Here is a 26559-nt window from a genome sequence, read left to right on the forward strand (position 1 = left end):
GGAGCTGCTTCTCTGGAGGACTTCTAAAGAAGTACCACATGTTCGGCCGCAGAACGTTTCTTGGTGTATATGTACGTAGGGTGCACGAGTCATGTTTGACCTCTGCGCGTGCGTGCGCCTCATATTTATCGTACCGGCTGCGGTGTTGACGAAACGGTTCCGAAATGCAAAGATTTTTAATTGGTTCCCCGACTAAGTCTGGCAGGAAAGAAGACTTTACCAGGGAGACATAAAGGGGTTGGATAACTTGATAATATAAAAAGGGAAACTACAAGAACGCTATTTAGCACAATTAATATTCGCAATATTCATACGTAAGTTTCAAGGTATACATGTGCCAACTTTTTTGTATCTATTTTATTGGCAGGCTTATGGATGTTTTGTGGATGAGTAGCAGAAACTAAATAGGCTTGGGTAAAATATAACACGTCAATTAATTTAGAAATGTGTTTGATAACATAACAGAAGAAGCACAATATAAGCACGCTTCATGGCAGGGAAGGAGGATTTATCCACAAATCTGGCTGCCGCCTGATGATGCCGGTTGTAATTACTGACGAAACGCCGTACCCAGATTGTAAATGTTGTGGATTTTCTCTCCTACACACCGGTGTGTTGTACTAGCAAAAAATCGGCATGTTCAGTTTACGTGACAAACCTTACCAATTGGCTGCTTTGGTGGTGGCGGGTTTAACGACCCAATTATATTTACGTGATCTAACCCAAAGAAACCCTGTATTATGGAGCACACTTCATATAAGCACGGCTCTGATAGAGGTTACATTGCACTGGTGGGATGAAGATGATGAACGACTCCTGATAAAAGCGTACAATTTTGATATAAGCACGGCTGGCCATATTCCCAAGCGCAGTGCTTATAGCCAGCTTCTACTGCAGTGTGACTTGTGGTGTAGTGATAAGCACACTGTGCTACTATCAAAATCATCTGGGTTCAACACACAAGTTGTACACAACACTGGCGACAAACGGTATGTAGACCTGGCCTAGGTGAACTCAGCCTAAAATTAATGTGGTGCAATGTGTCAAGATCCAAGAATGGGCAAACAAAAAAGGGCCTCTGCAGTGATAGCCTCACAAACTCCTCTTGTGCCATGTGGCCTCAACAGGTGCTCACTAACCACACCAGCTCGGCTAAATCATACGGATAAATCAGAGGGGAAATAAGTAAAATAAATAGACTGTGTGTGCTTTTGACAGCCGGTCACGAAGAAAACAACATGTTTGTCATCAGTACTGCCTTGTAACAAAAAAAAAGCCATCATCAAAAGCCACGGTGAGTTCACTGCTGGATGAAGGCCTCTCCAAGCCACCACAAAAAAACCCGTAACAGATTGTTTATGTCTTTGACAACAACTGAAGAGGAGGGCCCATTACTTCAAATGTAAGCTTGTTATAATTTTTTTCTGCAATACGGAATGGTTAAGTATGACCATAGTGAGTGTTTGTTTATAATTCATAAATTACAGATCATTGTCTTTTTTGCTTGGTAATAATTGTCACTGGAGACAACATTCGTCATTGTCTATACTCTGCCTTTGGAAATCTTGCTAGTGTGAGGTATCGTGAGCACATATCTATTACTGAATTAGTTACTGACCTTTCTTCATTGATAGTCATCCCATGGGAAGGCCCTTTATGTATGGGTCATTTGTTCCTATTTTTTATGGTAGCAGAATCTACGGATTGTGAATAATGGTGCCTTCAAGACAGCTGCCACTTTTATAAGAATGACAAAGGAGTTGCGTTATAAAAACACACATGTATGGATAATGTTATTGCTCAGCGATGACTGACGTAATGCTAAAAAAAAAGAAATGCAGTACCACATGTTCCGATGATGTATTATATACCCATCTGAGATTATCAAATTACTTCAGTTACATCCTCTGCTAAGGACATTACAGTCACCAAAACCTTTAAGGTTAACATGCCGCATAGCTAGTAGCGCTTCAAGCTGCAATCATAGCACAGCTGCAATCACAACGAGATAACCCAACAGTTTCGGTACTTCTAAGGAGATTAAACCTCACAAACATTGTATGTTGAAGCCATTTATCCCGAAACTTTGGCAAATCACCATGAATGTGCCTGATCCCATCTGACCTCTGATGCTTAGACAGGGTTGATGACCCTGGTTAGTACTTGGATGGGTGGCCATCAGACCTTGCCAGGGAGTAATAATAACAGAAATATTCATTTTTATCACACAAGGCCATCACAAAGGTGTTATGTTTCACAGGCAGAGTCTCCAGTAATTTCACAGTCGGGGGCCATGTTGCCAAGTTTAATCACAATTGGGTAACTGCAGGTCATTTCTACATTTTCAAGGTGTTGGAGGAGTGGGGGCTGTAAGGTGGCCAGGAGATGCCAGTGCTGAGTGTTAGCCCTCTAATGTGTGGGTTTTCTCCAGGTACTCTAATTTCCTTCCGACATGTCAAACATTTAAAATGTACTGGTCAACATCACAATGCAGGAGCCTCCTGACGAAGAGTTTAAGGCTCAAGTGAGGCTTTCCCATTTTTTCAATGATTATTATTATTAAAGAATGACAGTTTTGACCGGGCAGTTTTTGCTCGGGTGCGAAATGCCAAACAGCCACTTTTGAGAATGCCCTACGTTGTTTCACTTTGAGAGCGCACTTGACTGAAAGGTTTGATTAACAAAGTCAAAAGGTGGAGAGGGAGGTATGAAGAGCACCTGCACACGTTTAGACAATGTGCTCATTTTACAATCGGAGGCCAGGGAGAAGAAACCTCTCCCACATCCCCCCACCTCCCACCCACCCCAAAAAAAATGGCACATTCCCCTTTCTAGGAATGCACACAATAGCACTGCGTCAATAACGCGCTCGCCGCAGTCAGACACGACCCATGGAGAGCAATAGTTACATTTTAATGTGCAATTTTATCGAGGGACTGTGTGTTGTCTTGGTGTGGTCTGGGACTGTTTTTGTTTTGCTGCCTTGCCCAAGATTGCATTTGATGTTGATATATCAGCAGGATATGATGTACTTATGCAATTTGTACTCGTATACTTTACTCATTTTTATTTCGCGATTTGCTCAGCTTTCCTGTACTTTGCACTTCTCAGTCGGTTTTTGCATTGTTTGTAGTTATAACGTTCTGACCTGCCCCTACTGGGTATCTGCGAAGAAGGAGCTGAATCGGCTCATCAGATTCTTCCGGTCCAAATAAAGATTCTGATTCTGAAACACGGTCGGCCAGCGCAGGTTGCCCTCGAAGCGTGGCAGCGTGCTGTCGAGCAGGAGCAGCGCAGGCCCTTTCAACTCCATCGCTGACCTTTTCAAGTTGCCAGCAATACCGTGGGGGACGGGGGGAGGGGGCGGTGGTGGTGGTCTCGCGAAGGGCTCGGAGCAGGGCTAAAGCTCGCCGCCACGTCACGGTAACCCCCGAGTAATGGTAACCGCCCCCCCCCCCATCCCCCGAGTCAAGCTGCGTCGGAATCAACTCACAGCTGGGGCTCAAGCGGCGGAGTAGTTGAGGGGGAGAGGGTACGGACTGACTCTTCTTTTGTTTAGAAAGTGACAGCGGAGTGAACGTTGGCGTGACGCCCACGCAAAGCTGCTCGTTTGCTCAGTGGGGCTTTGGGTTTGTTCAGTGCCGGGTTTTTTTTGCCCGGGAGGGGTTAAGAGTGGGAGCTGGACGTGGCTGGGGCAAGAGAGAAGGAAGCCTGTAACAATTTCTAGAGGGGGGGGGGGGTAAATACAAAAAAAGTATTCAAATCGCTGTGTTAGATTTCACGTTTTTATACTAACCGTATGAATTACCGAGCACTTAAATGAGTGCAGGGAAAACCCACTGGTAAGCACGCCGTGGGCTGGTGGGAATTTGGTGCTCTAAATGCAGGCTATTAGATTATGTGATTGTTCACAGGCATATTATGCATTCTATATGCACGATGTGCACATTATGCACAGTGAATATTAACGGAAATTTTAATGTCAACATTTTCAAGAAATGTTTACTTTAAAGTAATGTAACATAGTTGCATGTTAATTACATACCCCAATTTACTAATATATTTTGTACGTGTTCAGCTGATTTATTCCTTTCAATATTTGATCATTCTAATATGATCATTTACAACCCTTTGTCAATCCACTGTTGCTTAAAGGCTTCTCCACACCATGTCATGCTGTGTTAGTCATGGGTGTTGTTTGACCATATTTCACACTGGTCAGTGCGGGTCAGTATAGGAAGTAAGGTGGTGGGGTGGGGGAGTCCAGGACCAGTTTAAACTAATCTATTTTTATTTTATTTTACTAGGTAAGGCCCACTGAGCTATATAGCTCTTTTTGAGAAGTGACCTGGCTATCACAAATGATAGCCCAACAGTGGTTGATCACGTGGACATTTATAGCAGTCAAATACTCTAAATGCATGTTGATCATAAATGTGGGGGGAAAAACCGGAGGACCCAGAGAGAGATCCACGCGACCACGGGAAAAACATGTAAAAACCAAATAAACAGGTGTGAGGGTCGGACTCAAACCGACGGTGCAATGTAAGGTAGTTAACATCTCGCTCCTGCAATGCCCCAGTTCAGATATCGTTCCCCACTGATGGATTTAAAGGCCAGTGCGCTAACCACTGTACCAGCAATCTCTAAAATTGTTGAAAATTTACTCAAAAATATTCTAATGATCCTCATCCTTTACAACCAGGAAGACCGAGTGATCGAGGCTTAACCGACTGACCACCCAACAGTACCCACTGATCGCTATGGCGCAATGCGACGTGAGCAACCGATCAGACAAGACCCGAACTCCATGCCAGCGCCGGCTTGCCGAAGCATTTGTGCTCGGTCACCCCATTTTGCATGGTCCTATCTGCACCACTCGGGCGGTTACAGAGAACATTAACACTACCATGCTTATTCATATTCTACCATGCTTGTTGGGAATCAGAAACATCTGTGACGCACGCTTAATGGTGCGGTGCATAGAGCCTCATTGCTGCTTTTTTTAAATAAATGGGCTTTGGTGACGCTCGTGATTTACGGGGAATGGGAGGTGGCCGAGCAATTAAAGCGGTCGTGTCTAGCTGGCACTGTCGAGATCCTTGGTTCGAGTAGAAAAAAATCTGCCCTGAGATTACACCATGTTCTAAAGTGTAGCAGGTTGATGGTCTTAGCAGCCACTACAATGACTGTCTGAAAACATCGTATGAAATGTGGGGATTTCACTTAATTTGGCTTATTCCAGCTTTCAGAATTCAAAGAGAAATTCAGTTCCATTGAAATGCAGTCAACAATCGTTGAAAGGAATAAAAGGTGTGCCCTTAGTGTGGTTCAAAGAGGTTTCGTGAAGTGACTTCAGAAATAGTTAGTTGAATTCATCTTCCAGGGTTATTCTGACAGCATTTATTCACGACAAAAAATCCAAATGAAATTTTTATCATCTCTTTCAATGCCACCGATTTGAATGTCATGGGGAAGCAATAAACAGAAAAAAAATCATGGTTAGCATCACTGCTAATGCTCGGGCTAGTAATTTCTGCAATAAATACCAGTGGCCCTAACACTGAATAAGAAAAGGTAAGTTAATACTCCTTCCACTGGCACATCTGAGCCAAGCCAATGCGAGACCTTCACGGCATGGGTGGTTTTTTTCACTGGATAATTCCAGAGCTGAGCCAGAACCAGATTGTAATAATCTGGCCTCAAATTATGTCTGAATCTGGCTCATGGCCAAGCAGGGCCAGGGGAAAGGACTATTACGTGTTCATCGTGTGTGACGTCAGTACAATTCAAACAAGGCATCACCACATCTACATGCGTCAGCAGCACTCTGACGTCACGGCTCGGTTCTGCAGTGGAAAAAACTGGCGTCTCTCGAGCCGTGCCGGGCTGGCTCGGCATGGCCCCGGCACGGCTTGCCTGCACAGTGGCAACATAGGTTACAAGTGAGGGATGTTGTCAGCAAAGCCTGGGAAGGGTGCAGGGTGACTCACTTCATCTCCAGGACCTCCTCCAGCTGCCTCCTGCGCTCGGCACGTAGGTTCGTGAGGTGAGCCTCCTTCTCGGCCAGAGACTGCTGCATGGAACTCAGCTTGGCTTTGGTGGAATCCAGCTCCTGCCTGGTCTTCTCCAGTACCCCGCCTGTGTCCTGGAGCTATAGGGAGCACGGTGGGACGCACACAAGAAGAAGGCCACAGTGTGCATTATTACAAGCCTATGACAGGGCACTGCAGGTCTGTACCTATTCAAGCAATTACATTTCTATTCATTCGAATAGGCCGTCACTCTGAAGACACACACACACATCAAATTGGGGAAGTTATAATTGGTTATTAGTAATTTATGGAAATTATATGCACATGTAATGATAATATTACATTTAGCTAACAGTGAAAAAACAGGAAGCAATCGAACCGAGATGGTAAAAACGAGAGAAAAAATATATTCTTGAATCCTAATGTGACAAATCATCAAATAGCTCTGGGGGTTAATCGTAACCTATATACTCGTATCAGACATCGCCTAAATGTCCTCAAAATTCCTTTAGACATACACTTTTTCATTATTAGTTATAGTTTAAATGCAGGTTTAGCCCTTTACATATTTATGAAGGTGAATCATTACATATAACGCGATTGTCTGCACGATATCTCTCCCATTTCGTGCATTTGCAAATATTTTACAACCATTATGGAATACGTTTTACATCTTTTATACAGCCATTTGATGGGCATCGCCGTGACTAGCAATTTTACTAAATGCACGCGAGCTGCATGCGTTTCGTGCAAGCTGCAACGCGCGCGCGCGGTCCATTGTATGCTGTAGCAGACCCACACACACACGTCATCGCGAGCAGTCGGAGCACGCCACCACTACACATGGAAATGGGCTCCGCGCGAGTTCAAATTCTTCCGATGCCAAAATTCGCGAAAGTTCCCACCTCGCACATTTTTCGAGATCTCAAGTGTGCGATAACAAACATTTTTTGCTTACAACAACTAATAGCCCTGCAAGTGTAATAATTAGGGGTGTGTATTCTCTGTGCGTATGCGCACGTCCGTACGCGGCGCATGTGCTTGTTCGTTTTTTCCTCTCCAAAAAACGCGAGTTCAAACATCTGGTTAAGTCCATGATCAGATAATTTGAGTTCAATTCAGTGCATTTTACACGTGGACATGCTAAACTGCAAACAGAAGAACAAAAGCCTGACTCTGCGACCTCGTGTTCAGTGACAGGAGAAACGCTCGGCAAGTTAATGCGGCACACCTGGCATCCCGGCACATGACGTAGAATGTGGAAAGCGGAAACAGATTAATAGTGCGTGAATAATAAAACGAAAAATAAACAAAACACTGACACTATGGAACTCCCGAAATACTATGAACGAGTAGAAATAAGCAATGTGTGCTCAACCTATGAAACGGATGGCCGAAATGTACTGTTTAATATAAAGCATCCTGAAAATGTATTGTCCATCCTACGAATCTGAAACACGTGGACCACCCTGTATGGTCTATGGGAATACACTTTGCTGTCTAACCAAAGAATTGCATCTCTGCTGAGCCGGGCTTGCTTTGTGTACACAAGTGGGGATCGAAAAGTCAGTGGCCTAACACAGAAGGCGTTGTAGCACAATCCCCGTAGAATGTGGGCTGCAAATGTTTCGATCGCCTTCATGTGTGTCTGCCATGGGGGGGGGGGGGGGGGGGGGTTGCTTGACCATACTTCACTACGCTGGTCAGTGCGGTTTTGTCAAGGTGGGAAGAGGCTCGGAACTGGTCCGGATATCGCAGATGTGAGCCGTTGCTGGGAATTGAACGTATAAAAGTGCGCAAAGCCAAGTGCACTGACCATCGTGCCACCATGTTTGACACATTCTTTAGCAATCGTAAACACAGTGATGGCTTTCCGATGAGAAATAAACGCATTGACGGATTCAATTCCAACCTTGATGGCTCATCGGCATGGTTCTACTACATTGTGGGGACAAAAGAGGGCAGTGCAAATACATGCATTATTGGACAGTGATTCTATGTTCCCACGTCTGCCTTCACCAACCCGCACTGACCAGTGTACTGCACCGCACTGGGGCCAGTGTGGGTTTGGTGGGCAGGGGGGGCAGGGGGGGGGGGCAGGGGGGGGGTGGGTGTTCAGATATCACTTGCCACTGACAATAACCATGGCCAGGAATAGAACTCAGGCGACCAGGCTCATAGCTTGTTATTTGTGATGTGGAACTTTTTGTCAGCCTGTAACTTTGCACGACTCTGCAAAGGCCCCCCCCCCCATTTTCCTGACATTGCTTCCTTTTCTCAGCTGTTGCCTTTGCAGTTGTGGGCCTACAAATTATTTTGATATCAGATTCATAGCACCCCCATTAATATACGGCACTTTTCAAACTGTGATGGAAATCGTGGTGCGCTTTTAACATGCAGTGCTGCATCTTGACATATGGAAAGTCACAGTTGCGAACAGAACGAACCCAAATCAGACGCCATTTGCTGCTGTTTCTCAAATTCAACATTTTTAAAAGAAAAAACACAAGTTACAAGCTGTGTATATACTGTAGAAGTCAATGTTTCAAGCAACAGGACTGGGTGCTGACTGATTTTCATTCTAGCGCAAGTTTTTTTCCATGCCAACACAAAAGGCCCATGTGATGCCGCGGAGCAGAACACGTCAATCACGGGCGCCGCGACTTGCCGCCTTATGGCAGCTGCCAGTAATAATGATGCATTATGGGTAGGGCTACAATTGCAGAGTGGTGCGCAGTTTACTTTTCATGCAAAGTTTGTGCACTTTTTTTTTATCTCCCCTCGGGTTCACAATGCAGCGAACGCGCCGGGTCCTGGGAAACGCCTCCCAGTGTGTGTTGCTCATCAAATACGGCGAAAACTGCAACAAAAAATGTTTTTCCTGGCCGCAAAACATACATCTTCTCTGTTTAATTAAACGTGCAATTTCAGCAATAACACAACTTGAGGCGGTGAAAAAGCAACAAAAAAATAACAAGTTTGGCTTTCTCAGCGGATGTGTCCGGTGCTAGTTTTGGCCAACTTCGCATAGTTGCAGGTTACACTAAGCAAACCAAAAGGGCCCTTCGTTTTTGTAATTCCCGCGTACTCTCAGGCCGGGGTGACTTTGTTATCCTCATTTTGCCCCAGCCAATAACCGTAACGGGCTTCTGCGCCATCAGCTGCATCGCAGGCCTCTTAGCACAAACAGGCCTGGTTCGTGTAATCTTTCCTAAACGTGTGCTTTGCTCATCTTTTTTTCCCTCTCTCTCTCAATCTCATGGCAGGGAAAATCCACAGTTAAACATGAAACATAACACCCGACTGAAACAGAGCCAGGCCATCGCTGTGCAAGGATTACACTATTGTCGTTAGTGACGGGTAATTATGTTTTCCAGGCTGAAACCAGGCAGAGTTTTAAAACTGTCCCAATGCTCTCGCTCCTTAGCATGGGTAAAGTTTGCTGAACGGGGCGAAGAAATGCAGCCACTTCTAAAATAACGCACGTCAAACTGTGTGATCACCTTCCACCTACTTTCGTGTGTTCGCTGTGCAGGCATTACATTATAACGAGGGGTTGGAAGGTTGCCAACGTTCTCTCTATAAAAAGAACAAAATACCCAGAAAAATGGTCGCCACACATGTCCAAGAAAATTTTAGGCCCTTTCACTCGTAGAACAAGGATGAAAAATGAATCTGCTTTGCTCTTGCAGCATTAATAATATATTTGCGGTAAAAATATATGCGCGAATAAAACGTTTTTTAACCACACAATATAGGAAAGCAATAGTTCTCAATATGTCACGCACTGTTACCTAAAATGCCACACCATGTATCAATATTAATGGCAACATTGAATTCAGTTGCAACGGAGATCTTAACTCGAGCCGTTGGACGGGCATATTCAAAATGTATCCGTTGTCGCACGTTTTCAGAGTATAAAACATTGCAATAACGTGAATGGAATTAAGTTTTTCTTCTTATTTTCACAAAAGATGAATTATTGTAAAATGTGCAGCATCCATGTGTTTCTAAAATACAGGTTTCCTCTTCGGTCGTTTTGTAAAATTGATGTATATTGAACTATTTCCGACAACATAACTCAGCGTAGCCAATGGGCAGGGAAATAAATTAAATGTTTGTTCAGCTTCTTCTTCAGAGGAAACACACAATGAAACACTTTACCCCCAGGCATTGCAATGCCATGTATCCTGTGGAAATACAAATGTTTGCAAAGGTGTTGCTGATTATTGCTTAATAACCTATACATTTTAGCTTACCGATGGCAAGGTAATATTGGAAATTGTACACCGATGAGCGACATCAAAAGGTTTAACATGTTGGCAAGAAATCGGCCTTGGCACATATTGAAGGATTGATGCACTGTGGGATATAAGAGTATAACGTTACATATTTGCAAGCACAACGCTTACATGGCCCTATGGGGACGCAAGTGTGACCCATCGCCCCCACAGGGAAGTTATAAATTTGACTTAATAATGTTTAGTAGTTATTGCACTGACGATTATCACTATGCGACTGGCAATTCGCTTTCCAGAGTGCAAGATTATCAGCTTAATCCCAGTCGGATGTTTCTCGATTGCGTCCACTGAACAGAGGGCACAACAAGCTCGAAGGCGTGAAATTATAAAACTTCAGGACTTTTTTTTTTATTAACTGTCAACGCAATGGAAATCGGAGGACAACAACATTACTTTTATATACAACCTTCGTGATTCTTTCACATTTTTCTGAAAACAGCTTGAGGGTTGCAAGTCTAGTTTAAAGAGAAGAGCCTCGTCTGCCAATTCGTCAATTGGTTTTATTTCCTAATAGTAGTATAAGGGCATGGATTCTTTTTTGCTTTAGGAGAAGCCAAAAAGCCAGCGAGTAAGTTTACCACTACGGAGGCCCCTTCACCTCGAAGGGTGCACACCTCAAGCAAAATGCTGGAAACTGTTTGTAAAGAAAACAGCTTGAGTTAAAGGCTAACCAGCTGTCAGGAATGAACCTGAAAGAGGTCCTTTCTGACACCCAATATGGACAGATCTTAGGATCGCTGCTGGCACAGAATTGTTTGGGACAACAAACCTTATACCAGGAAATAAGTGCTAAATATCCCTTTTGAAATGCAATAGGCTTAGGCACAGAATGGCCTGAAAAGACCGGTAACAGCCAGAGTCAAAGGTGTTACTCCTCTGAACAGATACTCGGGATTAAGTAACACTGCCGTTTTCCTTGGAGGGAGGATATATTGAACAACACTGGTCTATAATAGCCTCAATGTGCATTCTTTCCCCCCTTGTCATGCTCCACGCAAGGCGCCAAGCCAAACTGTGGCTTTTGGCGAGTTCACGAATGCAAGGGACAGCACGCTCCTCGGCACGACCTGGACAACAGCAGGCGGCACACATACTGAGGGGTGCTCTCTTCTAAGCGTTGGCGTTAAATCACGCCCGCTCAATATTCACAACCGTTTGATGCGTCCGCCGTTGGCGTTATTTAAGTGTCTAGACAGCCGTGAGGACAAGAATGCTTTCAGACATCGAGAAAGATGAATTTGGGTCCCATTGTGCGCTGTGATCAATTTCCTCGCGGGTCCAAGGTGCACAAGGCCGCACGGTCGACGTTTTGCGTAACCGTTTCTAAGAAAAGCAAACGTCTGACGTTCTTGACGAGACGGCAAGAGAGCGTGCGTGCCCTGACTATGCCACCTGTGCGATGTTTGCGCCGCACAAAATCGGGAGGAATGCGGCAGAAAAACTCAAATCAGTTTTTGTTATTTTATTTTCAACCTATCTACATGACTTTACCGAAAGACCCAAAGAATAAAACTATCTTGCAGTAACACGTTAAATAAAAAGCACATTTTGTGGAAGGAAGGGCCATTGCCCAAAACGTTGCCCGTCATACATCTATCCTTTTAAGGCCAGTGTTATTGGCAAATGTGTCGAGTTTTGTTATGCTTCTACATTGTAAATGGAGCGGCAGCATTGCCAAGTAATTTGCAGTGACACGGACTGTCGCAAAGCCACACCCAGAGCAGCCTTGGCGATCCAGAAAGTAAAATAAAAATGCATTGGTAAAATTTTCCATCACATCTCGCTAACTTTTTACAAAACACTTGTCAATCTTTATAATGCACAGGTTCACATCTACATGAACATTCACGTGTGCACCGTACACTTATTAATATCTACAGCAAACAATTTACCCAAAGACTACTTCAATGAACAATAAACACACTTACCTCCAGGACAATACAGGCAGGCAGGTTCCATTATTTATCAATGGATGTGAGCCAATTGAGGCATCAATAATTTTTTTCAGTGCGAGACATTTAACAATGTATTTTGAATGGGGCAATATACAGGGTGATCCATTTATATTCAAACGGCGATTGAAAATTGCAGAAGCGACGGCTCCAAATCTTACAGTGGAGAGGGCTGAACGAATAAAATTTGGATTCCTCCGATTGGTCGCGGGACAGGAGGTGGCCATGAAATACAATTTTATTTTCTCATCAATCTGATATAATGGGGTATCTATAAATGTATCAATCTGGAGGTTCTGTGTCTCCACATATATACAGGGTGTTTAAAAAAGATGGACCACATTTGAAATCGCTATATCTCTGCAATCACAAACCGCCCACGAATTAAACTCTTACCACTTGAAAGGGTGGTGCATAGAATTTCAAATGATTACCGCTAGATGCCTCCCCCAGTGCACAAACAGCCCCCTAGCCTCAGTCGTTCGCAAGATGGTGACCCCGCAACACAAGGGGCGTTTTGCATTCTGCAGTTCAGCAAGACTGAATCCGTAATTGCGGTGCAGCGTGCGTTTCAACGGTGTTTTGGCATTGATCCGGCAATGTCAGAGCAAGGTTGGCCAAAAAGACCGTGTTATTGTGCCACCATTAGCGACTAATCTAGATGACCTCAAAAACAGAATCATGGCAGCGGTGACTTCAGTGGAAGAAGACACTTTGAGAGGCGTTTTGGACGAATTCAACTATCGTCTCGATGTTGTCCGTACAGCAGGTGGAGGGCACATAGAGCATTTATAAAATGGTTGGTAAAACTTGATAACTCATTAAACCGTTTGTAACTTTGTGTAATTGTAACATGTTGCCATCGTGAAATATACTGCTTTGAAATTGGGTCCATCATTTTTAAACACCCTGTATATTGTCCATCTGCCTTTTGTTTTTTTAGACCACTATCAATATTATCCAGCACCACTTGCTTAAGCAAGCAGACTCTGGACCAATTTTGGTATTCTGGGTTTCATCAGGAGATGCAAACCAGTTAAACAAAAGCTGCTCGATTAGCTGATGTCATCGTCAAGAGCACCCCGTATAAACTATGGGACCCCAATCACAGCAAAAAGCAGATGAACCGCCACACATGCAGGCCAGGCAGACAGATAGGAGAGAGTAGAGAGGCAGAGGGGATGATGGGATGCATGGTGGTGGAGGTGTGGGCCGTGTGGGAGAGGACCTGCTTCTCAAAGGCAGCGCGTGCCGACTCCTCCTGTGCCAGCACCATCTCCCGCTCGGCCGTGATCTGCACGCTCTCCCTCAGCGCCTCCTCCAGCTCCTCGATCCGGTCATCCTTCTGTCTCATGGTGTCCTGACACAAGTGCACACGGACAAAGATCCCCCCCACAAAGCCTTGAACAGACAGTCGGCGCAAGTGCTGCTAAGCGAGTGCCTATTGACGTACGGTGCACGAGGCAGTGTCACACCCGGGCGCCTTTGTCTCCCCCAGCGGTGATGTTTAACACACCGCAGCAGACACTCTTTTGAGGTTCGTAGCGACCTAGGGAAAAGGGGGCCCCAGGACCGGTTCAGATACCACTCTTCACTGATGTTAGCTGAGGCCAGGAATTGAACTCGGGTAACCAGGTTCACAGCGGAGTACACAAACCGTAAACAAGCACACACGTGCGCGAGTACATTCCCACATATGCGTGCAGCAAGCCAGCACATCCCCGGATTACGCGAGCTGTCTCGACGGGATGAAACACTACGCGTGCCGCTCTTGACGCTCGCGCAGATGGATTTGGTTAGGTTAGCTCTCTCTTGTACTTCACTTGGCCTGACAAACTGGATTGTTATGGAGTCTGTTTGTAGTGGCCGAGATGCTATGTTAGGGCCCCCCCCAGCCAAATGGAAAAAAAAGAAAATTGTCGGGAAGACCTTTTCTTGTTCAATTCATGCAATGGTTCGAGCCATTATCCGATGATGTGCTCGATTCAATCAGAGTATAAACACGTTGAGAGTGGGACGTCTGTGATAACTGATGGGAAGAAGTGGACATGCGAGTGCGTTGAAGGGTGCGCACTCCTGATTCAGGAAACGAGTGCAGTGAATGGCTTGGCTCTCTCTATTCATATTGGAATGGAGCTCACGGTCACAGTGAACTGCATGATATGCAAGACCAATTAGCCCTTCAGCTGGCGCATTAACATCACATCAGCATTCATGTTCAAGAACAAAAGAAACAACTAAAGTATAAAACAAGGTGAATGATTTTCAAAACCAGGTACACAAAGATACACATGTAATATGTGTGGGGTAGTTTTTTCCCTCATTATCAGTCAGGAAATCTAGTTCATGCAGCCATAAATTAAGTTTTTAAAAAGTAACGCCAATTGTTGGGCACAGCTCTGGCTGTTCACTAAGTCAAGGTATATATTTCGGAGTTTCTTGCTTGACGGGTTCTTGAATGGCAACAACTTGCTCTCATTTGGTTTGGAACAATTTTTAGGCACCGCGGTTACCGACGGACCACGCGAGCCAACAGCTGTTTAAACCGCGACGAGGCGCAAAAAGCCAACGGCCGTGCCAGCTGAGAGACGATACACGACGCTTCACTGCAGAGGGAACCGATTTAAACTTGGCGGCTTCAGAACCGTTCAAGGTAACACTGCCTCATACTCGCTAATTGAGTGTTAATGTGGGCCGAGAATAAAATTCAGCGGACAAAACGGATGAATGGCATTCCAATACGTAGCGCTGGATGCAGAAATTAGTTGGGTTTCGTTATAACTCAAATTTAAAGAATATCGCCCATGTAAAATAATGATAATACACAACACTTAATAGCAATGAATGGTAAGTATATAAAACTAAATGAAAGAAAGAAAACTTGACTTGTTACACTATGTGATCTTCTTAGACGATATTAAGTTGGCTCACAAAACATTGCAGTGACAGCAAGTGTGTTAGCATAAACCAGAGTTTTCCAAATGCCAGCCCGTCATCAACCACCATGGTTCACCAAGTTTACCGATCTTTTCAATTTAAATACAGAGCTCTTACATACTGCATGCATCGCATTGCTAACACATCCCACAAAACATAGAGATTGCCGATTGAAATCAAGCTGATGATACTAATCAGCTGTTAACCTGGCGGAATGGTGGCAGCCACCATAGTGACCAATGTGGCCTCTGGACTGGTTCAAGGGCTGGTGTTGATATCTTATATTATTACTGCTAAATTATGTTGTTACGTCATTATTGTCGATTGAAAGTTGGCCAGCGAGTGAATAGCAAAAAAAAAAAATCACATCGCTTGGAATTCACTTCAGTTGGATGCCACGCAAATGCGTGGGGCAGCGCTAGTTATATTTAATTTGATTCAGCACTCTCTATGCCACCTGACACACGTTTGAGCAATTTGGCACGTGGGGTGCCAGTGCGACTTAATTTGTATTTGGACAGAGAGGATGTTGGTAAACATGCAGAGGCATGCATATCACGGTGGCTCACGAGACCTGCGATTTGGGAGGAGAAAAAAAAACACCTTGGGTCCCGTCCATACTGCGATTTGAACATTTTGAGCCAACATTTTGCTCCCACTGAAAGGCCGCGTTCATAACTCGGCGGGGGAAGTCAAGGTGTTCCAATACGCGGCATGGCAAGGATTCCAGATGTGTGTGTGTGTGCTCGCTGATGGCCCTGCTGGATTCTGGCCAGAACCCGCCATGCATTTCCATGCGAGCAGCGGGGGAGGTTCTCTCTGCCTAATTACCCTTCAGCTGTCCCGCAATGAGCAATGTGCTCCGTAAATAAAATAACACTAAACGAACATCCGCATTGCTTAGCAAACACTCCTCAGGGTCCCTTAGAAGCTACTGAAGAAAACGTACGAGAGGTTCCGAGTGCTTTTTTTGTCGTTTTAAATATATTTATGAAACACTAAAAAGTGAGTTGTATATTAATGATATACCGATTCATAATGTCTCAGGAAGAACGTGCGGAGTTGCTAACTCTGGTTATCCAAACTACTTCCGCATACACATTTTTTAAATACATTTTAAATAAAGATATCTAACTAGAATTGATAATAACTTAATTATGTTGTTTAGTTATTATTTGTATCTCTTTGTAAACCAACCAAGTTAGTAGGCATAAAATTATTCACCACCTCTGTGCCAATCCAAGTTATGAATGAATTCAAGAAACTATTTTTTATATATTCTTGGGTCTTTCGGTAAAGTCACGTAGATAGGTTCGAAGAAAATAACAAAAAAACTACGACGTTTCGATCGCAACACAAGCGGTCGTCTTCAGGAACGGGGGGGGGGGGGGGAGTTATTTTGTATTTTTTTTATATTTCTGAGCTTTAGAAGTTGTACTTTGTGTTCTGTCCCATTTATTCAATTATCCTGAGCTAAACTATCATGCGTAGTTCTTGAAATTTCAATAAATAATGCATATTTCTAGATTTGAAGTTTTAGTGACTGCAAGGATCCATACTCTTTGGTTTTTTCGGTAAAGTCACGTAGGTAAAATAAATAAATAAAACATGAAAACAACTTAATTAAATCACGACGTTTTGGGTGCAACACAAGCGTCCTCCTTCAGGTGGGGACAACGCAGCGAAAGCACAAACGCTTCAGTGTGTGTCTAGGAGATGGCTGTGACGAGGAATTAAATTTAGTTGTTTTCATTTTTAATTTATTTTATTTTTTACCTACGTGACTTTATCGAAAAAAACAAAGAGTATAAATAATGCATAATCTACAATTACGCGGGAAAAGTATTTATGAGAAAACCTCCATTTCGTCTCCACACATAAAAACAAACAGTTTTATTCCATCAGCCTATTGGCTTCCCAGACCAATATTTTTTCGAGAAGCATTTGTTTAGGTAACATTATAAGATTGAAGATGCTTTAATTAACTTATTCTGAGCACAGGAATATAGATATTGTCTTAAAATCATAGAATCATTGTAGTATTGCAATTTTATATTAAACATTCACCACAATTCCTCAGATGCACGGTCATTACATTACTTTGTGTCTGTCATTATTACCAATGGAGATGTTACGCTGTCTCCGTTCGGGTCGTATCAAGCATTGGGGTCGCACTATGCGTGCACATCACACACGTGAGCTCCGCAAAGCGTACCCCCCTTTGGAGACTTATAAGAATGTACATATATGAATCTAACAGCCATTCAAAGTCTGGTTTTAATTCAAGGCTGCATTATACTCACTGTGGTGTAAAACTTTTTTTTTGCTTTTTGATGTCCTCTAAGCAAACATGTCACTTTAAAAAAAATGGACCAGGTTGAACATTCGCAGCTGTATTTTTCTAAAAAGCAGCAGTTTCCAGTTAATCTTTTACAACAAAATAGAGCTGTTTTATTAAGGCACTTTGATCTGGTCTCTAGCTCCTCACCACCCGCTGCCCATGGGAAGGCTGATGGATGTGGCATGTTAGCGCTGGTGACATTGCGGGGGTCCGGGGGGGAGTGAGGCCATGTGCGTTGGTTCCATCGCACCTTTCACTCCCGCGGCTGAGACAGAAGGACGTACGATTTCACGCGTTCAGGACACACATCTCTTCTGGGCACACACTTAGCTGGTGCTCTGCCATTGAGCAATGTGATGTGCAGTTGACATTTGACGTACTTAGAATGCGAACAATCCCCACTTCCAGCCCTACCATCGGGTTTAATACGCTCTAGCCGCATTCCTGTATTGACAACTCCTGCACGTTTATGTGTGGAATTGCATTTGTTTGCATTTGCGCTGCGTGTATGCTACAATCAGTAATAATTGTATAATATATAATTTACAACCCCTTGGCAATCCACTACTAGATTCAAGATTCCCCCATTCTATGTCGGTCATGGAGGCTGTTTGATCTGCCATTACCATGCTGGTCAAGGCGGGTTGGTGAACGAGGAACTCGCAACTGGTTTTATCCCTCGCCGCTAATGTTAACGTGGCTGCGAATCTAACTCGGGTTACTCTGCGCTAACCACTTCGCCAACGCTCCTAACCATTCTTGATTTGAAGCTTTCGTGACTGCAGGAATTCATACTCTTTGGTTCTTTCGGTAAAGTCACGTAGATAGAAAAAATAACTAATAAACCACGACGTTTCGATAGCAACACAAGCCATCGTCTTCAGGTGAAACAACACAGCAGGCGGACTGCTGAGGCAGGAGGAAATGTAGCGAGAGAGCCACCGCAACCAGAGACCACAAACGCCTGTGGTGGGCACAACCCAAGGGCAAGTGGTCGCGGCTAGGGATGGAATTTGCAAGTAAATGCAAGATCGCAGAGCTCGCACACCTCGGCCAATCCGGGGGAGAGGGAGGGAGGGGAGGGGGGGCCGCCACAACGGGCGAGAGGGTGGGGGCGAAATTTACAGAGGGAACAAGGTGATAGAGAAAAAATAAAGAGAAAAAATATATAAAACTTAGCAAACTTAGAAATGTAATGTAACTCAGAGAGTCGGCCAACACAACAGTTAACACGATACCTGGTTGATCAACGTCCTTCCAAAGATTGCTAAATTTTGCATCCATCTTCTCGGTTGAAGTCATGTCTGAGTTGTGTGGAAATCCTCCCCGTAGAGGCAGTTCAATCTTGATTTGAAGCTTTCTTCACTGCAGGAATTCATACTCTTTGGTTCTTTTGGTAAAGTCATGTAGATAGAAAAATAACTAATAAATCACGACGTTTCGATAGCAACACAAGCCATCGTCTTCAGGTGAAACAACACAGCAGGCGGACTGCTCAGCACAATGAATGTTAAGCAGTCCGCCTGCTTAACATTCATTATCATCATCATCGCCATGATCTATTCACGGCTGGATGAATGCCTCTCCAAGGCATTAACACATTCCTACGGAGGGAGCTGGTAGGAACGTTGGGTTGCTCGGTCAATGGCCAGGGTCAACGGCGGCGTGGCGTATTCCGCAAATATGGCCGACTGAGGGCGGGCACAAGCCGGCGTGAGTAGGTTAAACGTTGATAAGGGCACCACGGAGTGACAAGCCCCTCCCCACCCAGCCCCACCCCTCCCACCCCCCACCCAGCCCCACCCCTCCCCTCCCCACCCAGCCCCTCCCCTCTCCACCCTTTCCATTTTTGGATGCACGACGGACGGACACAATAATCCCGTGGGCTGGTGCAACCAGGAGGTTCCTACCAGTAACATATATTGTAGTCTAACGACGCAACAATATACCTAGCTCCTGCACACAAAACGGATTTCATTGCTCCATCTCTGCGTTGGGAGTGTTCTCGAATGGTTTCCCTCCTTTAGCTGCCACTCCGTAATCTGTCTTGATCACTGGCCATCATCCCTTCTCGCGAAGTGCCCTGCCGAACCCCCCACTGCCACTTCTTCAGTCAATATCAGGTCTCGAAACTGCGTATGTTCTCTAATCTTCAGCGTAATTCCGGGCATGCACCTCCATGCTTCTTTGAACACTTTTCAAGCTTTTGTTGAATTATTATCGTCATTTGTCCATGTCCCTAAGCCATGTCAAAACCAGACAATATACAGTGATAAAAAAAAAATGTTCCGCTTGGTTTGTTGAAATACAATGGTATGTTGCTTCTCAATATTACCGTCAGTTTTCCAATAACATGTCCAAGATCCTCCTGTTTGCCTTTTTGATCCTGATCCGCCTGCAAGAGTTGTCCTAGGTATACAGGCTCTGATGTGTTCTCTAGTTGTGTCCCTTCAACAGATACCTCACACTCCTGAGCAAACTTTTTGTATTTGACCTTTGGGTTTGTTCCGATTTCTCTTTGAGCCCAATGTTAATGATCTAAAAATAAAACACAATGAATATGTAAATTAGCTTAACGAAATGCAAATGCACAAATATTTGGTTGTTCTCACAATGGTCCCACCACCTTAGTATGTATGAACACGATGAGCCTCATTTTCACACCACCAAAGCTAAATTCAGGTCAACGTGACCAATTTGCGGTTTCAGGTTATTGCAGTAATTATGTGATTGGTGCAGCGCACTTAAAAAAAAATGTGACATTGAAACCGATATGCTCCATATATACACAACAGCATGGGGTATCACAAGGTTATACAAGAGAACCCCTTGATCCTGGTACTCCACAAGGCTTAGCTTTCAAAATTTGCCAGTAATACCCAAAAAAAAGGAGTCAGTCCTTTCACCTTCTAATATATCAAATACTGCCAAAAAATAATCTATGAAAAACACCATAGGAACAACAGCATTTGCCTTTAAATAGTGATTTTACAAAAACCATATGGTGGAAAAACTTCGCGATGATTTAAAATAATATCCCTACTGGCAAGCACCACCGTACCTTGGCCCTACAAGATTAACCCTGCAAACAATGGGCGAAGCACCAATGCGAGTCTATTGCTGCAGACAAAGACAATTACCCCGGCACCTTCGGTGCAATACGCCCATCGGAATTCCACGCTTATTCCCAAATCACATTTATAATTCCACACCGCTCAATCAAGCAATCCGGCAGCTGATACTTAATGCCGGTAATTTTACGTGCAGCATTCTGCGCTGCAGCAGGCTTTCGTGGGCGAATTTTAACTGTGCCCTGGTGTCACTTACATGAGAGTTTCGTAAGGTCCAGTGGGTCTGGTTGGTTGTTTCTAGGGCGCCAGAAACTGGTAGTGAACATTGTGGTCAAACCACTATAAACGATGCTGCCTAAAAAAAAACTGCTCTAAACATTTTTTTAACCTTTCTTCTCTGGCCCCTTCCCTCACCCCCCACCACTCCCACCCACTCTTCTCCTCTTTAAGTGAAGTCTTTCTTCGCAGCACGTGTTTAAAAAATGACCTGTCTGTGTGCCACCTGCGCCGTCCGCATAGAGCCACTTGTTTAGCTTACCCAGCGAGCTGGGTAGGTGAGAAGGTATAGTAAACACGAGGTTGGGAATGTTCGCCGTGAGTGTGATGAGCTATAAATCACCAACGTTATGGAGCACCGGCACATTGACCAAACAAAAGAATGGTTGACAAACAGTCTGCATGGCTCATTTGCACACTTTCCTTTTTGTCCCCCTGCCTCGAAAGCTCACAGTCGTCCCCACCTTTCCCATCACTTTGTCAGCCTGCTGCGAGGCCTAGTTTTCAGGCTCACATATATAAATGTTTTCCCTACATTTGTTTTTTGGCAAAGGTTCTGCATTGTTCAGCCTCTCTCCTTGCTAAAATGAATTTGCCATCCCGCAGGATTGAATGGAAATGCAAGCGCTCGGCAAATTTTTTTTTCCCACCAACGCTGGCTCCGGGCTGGGGACCATTGTTGAGGTGGAACGTTGTGGAATGCTGTTGGGGATGGCCACGAGAGTGCATGCGTGTGTGGCGTGTGTGTGTGAGCGTAGCGGCATTGCTTGCATGACGTCCGCACGAAGGAATCTCAAATGCATCTTTCATCGAGGCTCCAAAGTGGAGGGACCCCTCCTTTTTTTGTTTCACGAGACCCATCCCAATTCCCAAACAGAAAAAAAAGTTTTTCGAGACAATTTAACAGCCTGCAAAACCCCTACACTTTGGACAATTCTACTCTGCTGTCAAACACATTATGGTCACAGAGTCGCTTCGCGTTCATAACGGCCATCGACATAAAGCGTGGAATTGCATTTTTTTTATGTCTTTGCACAAACTGAATTTTAAAAACAGAGTTCCATCAACAACACTGACAAAAGAAACAAATCAAAATATATTAGTTCAAACAGCATGTGTGAACTTACAAAAAATAAATATCTTTGCATTTATATCTGCTTTTTGCTTAGTTTAATGTTTTACTCCTGACCTTAAATTGCACGATGTATTGCCATGCCATACCCATGTATTTAATGTAAAAAAGTTCACATGACCATTATCGTATCGCTGTGCTGTCATTTGTTTGCGTAAATCCCTGCGAGCCTCACAATAATTTTTTTGCAGCAAAGTTTACAAACTTTAGTATACTGTATTGTGAAACAAGTCAAGTGGTCGTCTGCCTTGTAGTTATAATGTACACAAATTGCATCACAATACCACAAGTGTCAAATACAATGCTCTGCATTTCATGTTGTATCCACCATGAGCATTTTGTCGATGGGCTTCACTGGAATATTATACGTAACAAGAGAGGTGGAGAAATATCGTAACAGGCGGAGGGAACTCTTGTTGATGGCACAAATGGAGATAATGATGAGAACTATTTTTGTTTTTGACACAGCGCCATTTGGGCCAGGGCGTCTCAGAACGCTTTACACTTATGTCTCATCTAAGATGTTTGAAAAACGGCACACACCCCCAGCGGCAGCTGTCCCTGTGGGCACAGAGAGACACGGCACTTTGCCTGCAAATGAGCACAAGTCTGCCAGTAGTGGGCGATGATTGCTGCGTCTCATTGCCAATGTAACAATTTGCGGGTAATTGTAAAATTTTGACTATGATACCAGCACACAATGACTTTGAGACCCCCCACCACCTACACATTCCACAAGCAGTGACTAATCCCATATCTGCATTTGTCATAAATATGCTAAATTCCTCTGTTGATATGTAAACTCCTTTGTCAAGGCTCTCTCCTCCTCCGACCCAGCTTAAAAATACGCTGCCAAGCTTAGCAGTGTTCATTAGGACGCTGTCATTCCGACAGCCCTGTTCTTCACCTGAGGACGGCTGCTTGCGTTGTGGCCGAAACGTCGTGAGAATTTTTATCTTATTATGTTTAATTTTTATTATTTTATTATTTCCCTTCTACGTGACTTTACCGAAAGAACCAAGAAAATGGCCTACTAGTTTTAAATGAAGTCAGGTGATTTGTAACATCCACCGTGAATAAATAGCGTGTATTTCATGGTTAATATGAATTTTCACTCGGCTCTGACATGGACTACTATAGCTTTTGGAGTAGGTCACATGGCTTGGCATAAGAAAGCGAAATAAACAATTAACAGATATTATATACTGATACACAGTAATACACAGCCAATATCTCAAAGTTTCTAGCTCCACAAGGCGAGGAAAGAAGGGAACCCATGCCCTGGCTTCTGCAATGGGAATGTATCCACATTAATCTTGGTTTTTATAGCTGAGCAGTCACACCGAGTACTTCCGATGCGGCTGATGATCCGCAGTGAATGCCTTCAACGTGCAAGAGAATATGGATTTGGACTTGCATTAATCCTGGTTTTATAGCGGAAGGATTCCTACTCCACTTCAGTGCATTGAGCACACAGCGTGCTGCTTGTGTGGGCGCATAAGAGTCCTAAAAACGGAGAACGTATAGAATGGCTTATTGCGGATGTGTGGCTGCTGGTTCAATTACACTGGTCAACAAAAAAAATATTTTTTTCTGGCCTGGACTTTTGCAGCTGTTTTAGACTAATTTCACTTATGATTGCAAGTAGTTGCGAGTCAGTGACGGCTTTAGTGTTAAATTATGGTGCTGTATTTTTAGGATAGTGTGTTTATAATATCATTTTATGTAGATATCCACATTTATTTAATATTTTTCTTCTGCAGTTTTGATTGAAAATGCAATATTTGATATCTCAAAAACCTGATGTGATGCCAGATTTGGAATCAGCACCCAAAAATAACCTTAAAACCGTTGGAATACCTTATGCCAGAAAAAGTGTGTTGACCAGTGTTATCAATGCAACATTGTGTCGGAGGGATCGCATGAACCTGTTACATAACAAAATTCCACCCACACGATCTAACCCAAAACACTAATTATGAGTCGGTCTGTGATTTGTTAATCATTTTAAGTTGACTACCCCGAGTCAAACCACTGCTGAAAAAATGCCTCCCTATGCTGTGTTGCCCCTGGGGACCATTTTACACCATGATGCTGAGGAGTGCAGGATGGTGATGGGGGGAGGGGGGGTGTGTCTCTGCATCAGTAAATATATCACCTACCGTTGATGGTGCAGTCTGGGGCGAGATCCGAACTCGGGGTTCATTAGATAGTGCGTGAAACCAAACAGTCTCCAAACTTTCCAGAATAGCTCCTCATTAACCGCCAGTCTTTACTGCAATAACACCGTGCTCGATTTTCCTTACACATTGCTGACGGCCCCCTTGCTGTTTAATGTGGAAATTAATTCTAAAGATTTATTTATGTCACCTCCAGATTAACATTTACGTAAGTAATTAATCAACGGACTGGAATTATGAAGTCCACCAGAGTAATGATAAACACTGGTTCAATGACGATTTAAGTGGGAGAGGATGAGTGAAACTTGGTATGCAAACACTGCTCCACAGCCAGAGACATATTCTGGCGCACGAATAATGAATTAATGGACTTAGCTTTTACTTTATTATTTAATTTATCCATTTTCTTTGCAACGGGTCACATTTCTCTCATGTCACAAAATCAACACGAATGAATAATGAAGGCAACCAATGGCTCTAATGACATTTTAGACTTGCATAATGTGACATGCGGGAATAAAGAATGTGCTGCTTTGTTTATACTCGTGGTTAATTGTAAAACGCAAAGGACGTGACGCAAAGCCCTGGAATATCCAATCGGAAGAACATTGTTTTTTGCCAGCCTATTCAACAAACAGCCCTCCCTTAGACAGACGTGAATTGCGATTTCCTGCTCAGAGGAACATTAAAGAAGCTCTCATCTCACATTCAAAGCGCCGATTTAGGGGCGGAAATTACATGTTTCTATTGCGGGGGATGGTCTATCCAAAGGACAACCACTGTTGTCTTCTCCCTGGGCTGCGTTTTAACCCCCAACGAGGATTTGAACTAGCAAACCTTCCGAATGCGAGCTCGCTCACTGTCACATGGAGGCAACCGACCTGAACGCCGGGCGACACTTAGATCAGAAGTTCGACAATAAAGGCGTTGCAGGGGGTGATATTAAGACCATTGTTTTCACCTGTCCTTTTGAAGGCCACTCACCTTATCAGGCCAGTCTAATACCAGAGGTGGCTAAAACACACAAATCGCTTTGTTTATCTTTCGTCACTTCACCTGCAGCAAGTGGTGACAGCCAGATTTACAGTGTAACAGTGTCGCTCACTCAGCGCAAGGATTTTTTTTTCAGGCCAGAAAGCTCAAGTGTATTTAAGGCACGGAGATTTACTCTGGGGCAAATATTTCAATTGAAAAGTCACGAGCAAAGTGTTTTATGACACTCGCAAAATAAAACTGCTACACAGGCAAAGAAAGGGGGTCAGCTTAGTCTTTACAACACTGACCCAACGGTTTTTTCTAACGTATTCACCCGTTGCCAGATGACGGACTGTGATATTTGAAAGCAGCAAGTACGGTCTTCTGTGTATGCAACATTGTTGTAATTTACTTTACTGCTTTCCAAGAATAGATTTTAACTTTTTGAGAAATTTGGGAGTGCAAATATTAAGAAAAATAGAACGCTTCGACTACAAAAGGCGGATGACCATGTTGTCTCCCCCCCCCCTCCTTAAGTTCGGGTTATTTGTTGGGTTTATCCAGCAGTTGTTGTAATAACAATTATATTATTCTACGAGTGGAACGATGTATCGATTTTCATCATTAAGTCCGAAGGTCAGAATCCGTACATTACATCAAACGTGTTCCAATGAATGTCATTTGATTCGTATTCATTGTATGAAATCGGTTCATGGTGACCACTGCAGCCACTGGAGGTGCCACCATTCGCCACAATGTGAAAAAGAGCATTTAAAAATCTAATTGCGACCCTGAAAGTGTGATAATTAATTGTGGATTAATCATTAAGCAACGCACTTAATCCCATCGTCTCGCTTTCATAAACCTACTCGATATAACTCTGATAATGCTGTTTGTTGCTGGCCATCTGACACTGTGCACACACATGCCAGCATAGCAAATGGTCTGATGACAATGTTACCTTCATATGTCCCGCGAATAGCGTGGTTTGCTACGTGCTGTGCGAAAGAAGTTCCACGTGCATACGTACATCCTCCAGAACAACAACAGGCTCTCTCTCTATGTATCTCTGTGATATCTGCCTGCTTATATGTTTGTCTATGTTTCTGGTTCTGTGTTTAATCTCTCTCTCAAATTTAGCATTCTTAGGAAGAACGTAATCAACCAGGTAGGGTGTTGACTGTTATGTTATCCGACTCTCTGTTGTATTACATTACATTTCTAAGTATACTAGATTTGTGTTTCTATTTAATTTATACCTGATGATGATTGCTTGTGTTGCAATCGAAACGTCGTATGCTAGTATAAAATTTAATTAATTATTTTATCTTTATACGTGACTTTACCGAAAGAACCAAA

At 43.7% G+C, this 26559-nt stretch overlaps 1 protein-coding gene across 3 annotated transcripts in view; it reads right to left on the reverse strand.

Annotated features, from left to right (window-relative positions):
- The window catches only part of LOC144944336 (ERC protein 2-like), a 179866-nt gene that overhangs the window by 72952 nt on the left and 80355 nt on the right, over positions 1–26559 (reverse strand). For all 3 annotated transcript variants that reach the window (XM_078872428.1, XM_078872427.1, XM_078872429.1), the window contains exons 16-17: positions 13517–13648; positions 5994–6154 (exon numbers count right to left, since the gene is read on the reverse strand). In XM_078872428.1, coding sequence (XP_078728554.1) covers positions 5994–6154; positions 13517–13648 — 293 coding nt within the window. The remainder of the gene's footprint in view (positions 1–5993; positions 6155–13516; positions 13649–26559) is intronic.

This window comes from Lampetra fluviatilis, chromosome 34, assembly GCF_964198595.1.
Source record: "Lampetra fluviatilis chromosome 34, kcLamFluv1.1, whole genome shotgun sequence".
Taxonomy (NCBI): Eukaryota; Metazoa; Chordata; class Hyperoartia; order Petromyzontiformes; family Petromyzontidae; genus Lampetra; species Lampetra fluviatilis.